Here is a 9,317-nt window from a genome sequence, read left to right on the forward strand (position 1 = left end):
TCCAATTTCCACCAAGATCACAACTTTTGCTTTTCATCAGAATGTATTGCAATAACTTACTCAAACAGACTGCAGTAATGCCATCACACCATGTGATTTATGGGTACAACATATATTAAAACTAAAAAAAACCCAAAACCTAACACCTATTTAAATAACAGATTGTTATTAAGAGTGGAATTGGTCTCTAGCACTCAGTATCTGTGAAAAAGAACATGCATCTTACACAGGAACTACTTTGCCTAAGAAATGTAACCCCTCTACAGTCACCATTTTCATATTTCTTAGTGTTAAACACACAGCTTTACTCTACACATCCAAAGCAAATTCCATTTTCCTGTTTGATAGATTAAATAACTTTAACAGTCTGGTTACCCTTCAGCTCAATGCAGAATGTAAATTTTACATCATCTCCATTAGGCATTGAATATTTTGGAGAAGAAATTAAATTATTTTTCTTATGGTCTTACAACCTCCATAATTTTCTGAGACCTTCCTCTTGTTTCACTCTTCAACTTTACTGCTCCTACACGACAGGTACAAAGGCTCCTTCTCCAAGAGGGTCCTTCCAACCTGCACATTACTGTGGCTCAAAACAAAGAAATCTTCCCAAATCTCTCAAGGACTGCTCACTTCAGTGTCTTGATAAATCATAAAACTTGGCCTGGAATCTTATTTCAGTGCATTATTTGCTATAATATTTCAGTGTATTTAACATTACGGTGTGTTAGAGAACTCTGAAGTCTCTTTTGTTTTATGATATTTTCTGCAACTGACACCAGAAGGAGGACTCAGTAGCTTTTCACAGGTGTTCTTTTAAAATGCACTCTGTAACGAAGACTTGATTATTTAAGGGGAAAAAAAAAGGTCACAATAATCAAAAGCAATCTTCAATATAAACAATATAAACAGTGATCTGTTGTTATAAGTGAGGACTGAATTATACAAACACTGTTGTTAATGACAATTAAACAACAACCTCTGAGGCATTGATACCCACTTTTTTTTACACAATAGTAGAATACAATTTAAAGAAAAACTTGGAAAATGCCTCAGCTGTTTGTTAAGTGACTTGGATATCTATCCCTCTTTAAAATGCAGCTGAAACCTGTGAGTGAGCTCAAAAATCAGTAGGAATGACTGTATCACAGACTAATGGCACAATTGTTTTAAGTGCCATTTCCTTCAGAAACCAGGCCAAAAGAATACTCATTTCAGACCAGAAATGCCTTAAATGTACCACAGTCTCAGTGGGGGAAAAAAAAAAAATGCAATCAGAGTGCTGATGAAAAAAGGAAAGGAATTGCAGAAAAAGGTGACTGGAAAGTTTACCACATCCACCTATTCAACAGCTTACAGCATACACAATGCATGGCTTTCAGTCTGTCATAACCCAAGATTTATTTTCTTTTTTATGGTAACAACATAAGAAGGGAGGGAATCCCTGTCATTTATATCCTGATTAATCAATAATCTGGAGCGCTAATGAAGACTCAAGCAAGCAAATAATTACTCAGATCAGTCCAACCAGAGTACAAGGAACAGTTTTCATTTTCTGGAAGAAAGACATTTATTCTCCTTCAGGAACATCTCATTGCCCACCACCAGTTTCCAAAAATTGCTCAGTCTTTAAGTCAGTTCCACAGTAGAAAAGTAGCCACTGAGTATAAAAGTCTTATTCAATAAATATCACTTCAAGTGAGTGTTAACCTCAAAGTTTCCTTTATTCTTTTAACTAACATTTACCTCTAAGATAAACAAATCTTGATGATTAACCTTTTTCCAAACACACACATACAAAAAAAGTTTCTTTAATGTTAGTGAATAAAAATGCCAAGAACACCTAGATAAAGGATGCTGGAATGTTTTTCATTTATTCCCAATTTTCATCACCAATACAGCTCAATGAGGTGTATTAATTAGTTTTCCTATAACTGTATGACAACTGTGACAACTAATTAAAAGAAACTGGTAACCTCAGATCTGAAGTCTTGCTGGAAGGACTTCCTAGCACAGTGGTTTTTATTTTTATTACTTATTTTATAAAGTAAGTTCAAAAATCTGTACTTACTTCTACATGTGCAAATAACATTTGTTCAGTGTTATCATTGTTTTTCTCCTTGAGGTCTGGTGGGATGTGTCTGTTTCTTACTTGGAAATGTGTCTTACTAAGATAACCATCGCCAAGGTCCTGCGTTCAGAAACAGAGAAAGAAAAAAGACATTTTCTGTAACCAAAATGGTAAATGCCTCCACTGTTCTAGAAAATAAACAGAGCATGGTATTTAGGCACAGGCTCCAAGTCTTTTTATAGGCACCGATGACTGCAGTGCTCCTCAGCACCTTCTCACGGATGGTTTACACCAGTTCTTGGTGTTGAAGGAAGTCAAAGACCCCAACAGCAAAAACAAAGTTTAATACAGCTATTAATGGAATAAGACAACAGCACCCTGGGGATCGGGGTAAGTGCCAAAGAACGGGAAGGCAGTGCACCAAGGTGATGAAGAGATGAGGAGCTATTAACCATTTTCACTTATTTCAATGCATTCATGCCAGGATTAACTTCCCAACTCTTGCGAGGTTGGTTTGGTTTTGCTCTGTTTCCCCCTCTAACTTGACAAAGTTCTGAAAACAAAACAAAACAAAACCACTTCAGAATTTATGTATGCAGAGTCACAACTTGTTTCCTTCTCTTGAACACCTCTGAGGTGAAACGTAAGAAAAAACAGATGAAGCTGTGCCTTCTCCCAGTTCCCATTTTATCATTTTGCTTCCCAGGCCACACAGCCCACAGCTGTTAAGTGCCCTTGTACAATCCCAGAGTGGCAGAAGAAAGGTTTAGGAGTTTTCCTGCATTACTGGCCTGTCTACCTGCACATTTTATTTTTCCTAATTGGGAGCAAGAGGAGAGAAAATGTTTAATAACAGGTACACTCTGAAAGGAAGAAAGCAAGTACAGAACACAAAGAACAGTAGTTGCACGTCGAGGATTTACTTCTCAGAGGAAACAAATAAATTGGGAGTTTATTAGCTGTTTCATTACATTTTATTTTAGACAAACAGCATATGCACAACATCTGATGAAAAAGGATTCCATTCAAAACAGCCTCACTACAAAATTCATTAACATAGCACTAAATTTCTTGACAAGACTGCAAATTTAACTATGATTTAACTCTTTGGTTAATTTGTCATTGCTGACACAGCTTATGCCATTTATTTTTACCTTTAAACCATCACATGTTTTATACTGACACTAGTTCTCTCTTCCCAAAGACACCGTACATTAAACATACCTCCAAAATCTACTATGAGCTACTTGTTTACTTTGTTCTCATCAAGTTTCATGCATTAAAGAAAGGATAATACACTCCAAGTGTACTTTTTCCACTGATTTTTAACCATTAATAACAGTGCAGCCCATTACATTGCTCAATTCTCCTACTGTACGCCTTATTTTCTCAACAGATCTCGTTAAGAGCATGAAGCCACCAAACTTTCCTGCAAGTCCTGGCTGCAGGGCCAAGTGCAGCCCGTGCGGGGAGAACCCAGTGCACAGAGAATGGTGAAAGAAAAACTAAGCCTAAAATGGTGATAGAAAATCCACTTCTTCCGCTCTCAACACCCTCTCAAGCATCTCCTCGTTCCTCTCCAGCGTCTCCTCCTGGAGCTTCCCAACAGTGCCAGCAGGAGGAAAGACACTGCACAGGTATTTGTCCCAGTGAGAGCAGCAGAGGAAGGGCTGCAGCCACCCACAGAGCAGAGGAGAAATGCCCCACGGCACAGCGAGCTGCGCCAGAGCAGGGCTGGGCTGAGCCTCCTCCTCCTCCTCCCCCCTGAAGCGGTTCTTCCCCCCGAGAGAGCGCAGCCGAACTTGACAGCCCTTGCATTCTGTGAGTGCCACGAGAAAACATGGATGGATGGAGACCTGGAGCCTGCAGTCTCTGTAGCTGTGTCAGAGCAGGCAGGAAGGAGCAGCATCCCTCCTGCTGCACGCCGCGGTGTTTTGTACTCTTCTATACCCCCATAAATCACAGCTGTAGCCAGAACCATGATCCCACTAATGTGCTGAGGGAGTCCCTTCCTACTGCAGCTGTACCAAGAGCCAAAGGGAACTAAGGCAGCTTTTGGTATGCTTACCTGGATTAACCTCACTAAATATAAAACATAAAGCAGAGAGCAAACAGGGCCTCGTTTGCTTCAGCCAAATCTCGACCTCCACAGCAAGATTTAACCATTCATCCTTAACAGCAGCACCCGAGTTCAGCTCCACCAGCTCCTGCAGGAGAGGTGCTCTTGGCTTTTTTACAGCTTTCTTCCGGTGGGGAGGAAAAAAAAAGAAAACCAAACCAAGAAAACACATAATAAAAATAACATCATTTGGAACATTTCACTTACAGCTATAAATACAGGGTTCTGCCTGGGCCATGTGAGCTTATGCACCAAGAGCCAGCTCCACGAGAACAATGAGTATTTCATCATCTAAATTTAATCTGCACAGAAAACACGGGAACACAGTTCTACCAGCCTGGCTCACTTGTGTGGTCTCACTGCCATCAATGGGTCTATTCACGTGAGTCAGGAATGAGGAATGGGATCCAAGTGCATTACATCAGCAAAATTAAGAGTGCCCCAAACTACCCACAGCACATATACTGGTTAAAAAAAAAAAAAAAAAAAAAAAAAAGAAAAAAAGACAATGAGACATCTTGTTGAGGGAAAGCTTTCTTCTCAGACTCCACACTGTAAAATGGATGGTCTCCATGGCCAGGTTTTTATCACACGCTGAAATCACAGAGTCGCCAACTTGGCCCATTAAAAAAAGAAAACAACCCTCTTAGAATTTTTTTATATGAGAACAAAAATCTATCTCATTCTGCTATTTCCAGCAAAGCTTCTTATTTCACAGAAAGTTCAGACTTTGACCCATGTATTAAATTCCCAGTAGAGGCTCAGAGCATCTTTCTTTGTTGAATAAATCCCCACAAATATAGCCTTGAACTGAAATCTAAAGTTTCAAATGGTTTTCTGTAAGAAAGGGTGCATTGTAACACTTGGCTAATATTTGCACTCTTATAAAAACTGCTAAATAGAACAAATTTAAGCCCAAGGTGCTCCTTCTTACTGAAATTCTGATTGCCTGTGATGAAAGAGTTACAAATATTAATGTACAACTACACATGTAAAAACGATGGCACACATAGAAAAAAAAGCATGAATTTTCTGCAAAAAACAATTCATGAAAACATGGGAAACCACTGAAGCCATTAAACTCAACAAAAAAGAAAAAGCTAGGATAGCAGATTTTCTACAATAGAAAGACAGAAAGAATACAGAAAAAAAGAGAACATGAAAAGCTACATGCTGGAGATCTGGAGAAAGCCAGAATGTATTAATACATCTTCATAAACTGTAACAATAATTTTTTATATACTGTATCAATATACATTTATATACTATAATACATATACTGGATAATTTGTGTACCTATACGCATATTAGCTGGACATTATCCTGAGTAATGTAACAAAAGTCATATAGAACTCAGTAAATGAAAAAAATATGTATAGCAAAAGCATTTTTCTTACAGAAAACAGAATTTGTCAGTGTAATTTCAGAAGACAAACATACAAGTTGGAACAATACATGCTCAGAATTCCCTAAGCTATCCGTGGATTCCACAAGTGGAAATTAAAAAAAAATTAAAACAATCCCACACTAATCTTACACATGCTATAGGATGGAAATGTATTAATTCACAGATCTCAAAGTGTAACTTAAAAATGGGTAAATCATCATAAAAGAAGTGATTCTAATGGGGTCCTGTGGGACTAGTCTTAGCCCTGTGCTATTTAAAATTTTGATTAATGACCTAGAAACAATATGTAGTTTTTATTGTAGAGGTTTGAAAGTTATGGAGAGGCAGCAAATAATGAGAATCGATCATTAACAGTGGCAGATGTTTCTGGTTGCTGTATGCAACTGACAGGTACTGCAATGAAAATACCAAGCCAAGGATCTAGAACAAAGTGCTATTTCAGCCTAAAGGGTTAAAGTGAACCTTGGATATAAAACCACACACAGCTGCCCAGAGTAGGAGGGATTGAATTTCACAGTGACACCACACTCATTGTCTAGTCCAGCCCAGAGCTGAAAAAGAGTTTTGGCAGACTGGCTAGGATTCAGAGATCCACAGCCCTGTCCAATACCTGCACTGGCCTAAGCCCTCACCTCAACATCTGTGCAGGTAAAGGATGTTTCAGTTTGTGGTGGCTGTCAACAGCTCAGAAAGCCCACCAAGAGCTTCTAGAAGTCAACACTCTGACTGTTTTACCTTGCTAGTTCTCCACTCCCAGCCATCTCCTATCTGCTGCGAGTGCTTAACGAAGTCTTCACAGTACTGCTTGAATCTTTTCTCCTCCAAAAAGAAAACTTCTTCACCTGCCATGCTGCAGGACACCTGCAGAGCAAACCGAAGGTTAGTGCTGGCACACGAGAAAAACACCAAGAAATTTCACTAAATCCCAGCAACTGAACAGCAAAATAACAAAGCACAGGGGAAAAAACCCTATTGCTTTAAATAACACAAAGACTTTTCTTCAATTCCATCAGGGAATCATGGATCTGCAGAACAGCTGAGGCTGGAAGAGACCTTTGGAGACCTTTGGTCCATTCCCCCCGCTCTCAGCAGTGTCAGCTGCAGCAGGTAGCTCGGGTTTGTTTCCATTTGGGTTGTGGCTATCTCCAAGGATGCAGACACCACAGCCTCTCTAGGGAACCTGTTTCAGTGCTCAAGCACCACAGCAGGGAATATTTCTTCTTCTGTTTAACTGGAAGCATTTACCTACCAGTTTGTGCTTGCTGCCTCTTGTGTAGCCTCGACTGAAGGAAGTCTGGCTCCATCTTCATTCCCTCCCAGCACGAATTTAGGGACATTCAGAAGATCCCACTGACCCTTCTCTTCTCCAGGCTGATTCATCCCAGCTCTTTCAGCCTTGCCTCACCAAACACCCTCAATCATCTTTGGGGCTCTTTGCTGGACTGGTTCCAGTATTGTGGTGTCTTCCCTGTACTGGGCAGCCCAGAGCTGCACTTTTAACATGTGTTTCCTTAATAGTGCAGTGCAGCCCAAAAATATGGCTTCAAAACCTTCCCTGTCCCTCAAAGGGTTTTCTCACAGGGTTTTGAAGCTAAAATTCGTCTCAGATGATTTGGTCACTTTTACCTGCCCTCCCCATCTCCCCTTGCCCATTTCAATGAGGATGTGCCACACACAGAGCTGGTTTAATGTGTTTGTGGACATCAGGCAGCACTGCAGCACCACAAACAAACCACTGAATCACAGAATGGTTTGGATGGAAGGAACCATAAAACTCATCTTGTTCCATGGCAGGGACACTTTCCACTGTCCCAGGCTGCTCCAAGCCCCAGCATCCAGCCTGGCCTTGGGATCCAAGGGCTGCTCTGGGCACCCTGTGCCAGGGCCTGCCCCCCCTGCCAGGGAAGGATTTCTTCCCATTATCGAATCCAAATCTACTCTTTCAGTTTAAAGCCATTCCCCTTGTCCTGCCAGTGGCGATCGCAACAATAACCTGTAACTATTACAACCAGATCACACCTCTCCTTAACAAAAAATACAAGTGACACAGCACGTCACACAATGCTCATTATTTTTCCGTATCTGACCCTGAGTCATACCATCATCCTGTCTGCCCACGACAAAAATTGTATTTTAGCACTTGAAACGCATTACTCTCAACAGCAGTTAACCCAAGGCTCTGTGCCCCTTGGATGGCAGGAAAGGGGAAAAGCAGGAAACAGGGCAGATGTTTCTGCAATTCCCCAAGTGCCCCAGCCCTGACGAAGGGATGCAAACCACCCCCACTGAAAAACGTGAGGAGAGCACAGTTCCCTCACAGGGTTGAAACAGAGCTGCGTGCTTCTGGAAAACGGCAGCTGTGAGGAATCACCGAATCCCACACCCCCGGGGCTGGAAGGCTCCTCTGGAGCTCCCCCAGCCCAGCCCTGCCCAGGCAGGGTGCCCTGGTCGGGGCACAGGAAGGTGTCCAGCTGGGGCTGGCATGGCTCCAGACAGGGACACTCCAGGCCCTCCCTGGGCAGCTGTTGCAGGGCTCTGCCCCTCCATGGACACAAGCTCTCCCTCCTGCCGGCCTGCCACTCGCTGCCCTTTATTTGCCGGCCGCCGCTGCTGCCGCTGGCCCCGGCAGCACCGAGCAGAGCCCGGCCCGTGCTCCGGCAGCCCCTGGAGATGTTGGCATGGACGGATGGGATCCCCTCTCAGCGTTCCCTTCTCCAGACCCCGTGAAGGAGCCCCGAGCCGACCCGCTCGGACACGGGCCCGGCCGGCTGCCGGGAGGCCAGGCGAGCCCCGCACAGACTTTTCCTTTTCCTCCTTTCCACCGTCTTCCCGGCCCCGGCGGACAGGGTCGGGGAGAGCGGGAGGGACCAGCCCCGCTCACCGCCCCTCACGTACCGTGCGCTCCTCCTCCTTTTTCCTTTTCCTCCTCTTTTTCCTCCTTCTCCTCCTCCTCCTCCCGCCGCTCCCGGCGCACGCCGGCCCCGCCCCCGCTGCGCATGCGCGGCTCCGCCGCTCAGGGCGGGGGGGGGGCCGGGGAGGGGTCCCGGCTGCGCATGCGCGCGGATCGGTGGGGGCGGGAATGGGGCACTGAGGGGATGAGGGGGAATGGAGGGAATGAAGGAGTGAGGGAATGGGGGGATGAGAGGGATGAAGGAGGGAGGGGGGTGAAAGGGAATAGGGGAATGAGGGAATGGAAGAGTGAGGGAATGGAAGAGTAAGGGAATGGGGGGCATGAGAAGGATGAAGGCATGAGGGAATGAAGGAGTGAGGGGGTGGGGGGATGAGAGGGGTGAGGGAATGAAGGAGTGAGGGAATGGGATGAAGGAGTGAGGAATTGGGGAGGATGAGAGGGATCAGGGAATGAAGGAGCGAGGGGGGTGATAAAGACGAGGGAATGGTGGGATGCAGGGAACGAAAGCGATGAGGGCAGTAAGGGATACGAGGGGATAAAGGGAATGAGATGAACGAAGGGAAGGAGGCAGGGTGAGGGAATGAGGGGTGCTAGGGGATGAAGGCTGAGGGGGCTGCAGGGTTGAGGGGGACAAGCGGGGTGTGGTCTGGGGGGTGAGGGTGGCAGAGATGGTGAGGGTGGCAGAGCGGGGCTGGAGGGGATGAGGGGCTGGAGGGACAGTGGGAATGAGGAATGAGGGGCTGAAAGCCACAAGGGAGGGACGGGGCAGAAGTGCCAGTGGGGTGTGAAGGTCCTGAGGGCGATGAGG

The 9,317-nt window shown here is 44.4% G+C and overlaps 1 protein-coding gene across 3 annotated transcripts in view; it reads right to left on the reverse strand.

Moving 5' to 3' along the window:
• ATG10 (autophagy related 10) overlaps nt 1-8,551 on the reverse strand; it is a 59,582-nt gene extending 51,031 nt beyond the window's left edge. For 2 of the 3 annotated variants that reach the window (XM_038124276.1, XM_038124274.1), the window contains exons 1-3: nt 8,494-8,551; nt 6,334-6,459; nt 2,072-2,191 (exon numbers count right to left, since the gene is read on the reverse strand). In XM_038124276.1, the coding sequence (XP_037980204.1) occupies nt 2,072-2,191; nt 6,334-6,447 (234 nt within the window). In that variant the 5' untranslated portion in view covers nt 6,448-6,459; nt 8,494-8,551. The other variant, XM_038124275.1, reaches the window with a different exon arrangement.
• Nucleotides 8,552-9,317: the final 766 nt, after the last annotated feature.

Source organism: Motacilla alba, chromosome Z (assembly GCF_015832195.1).
Source record: "Motacilla alba alba isolate MOTALB_02 chromosome Z, Motacilla_alba_V1.0_pri, whole genome shotgun sequence".
Lineage (NCBI taxonomy): Eukaryota > Metazoa > Chordata > Aves > Passeriformes > Motacillidae > Motacilla > Motacilla alba.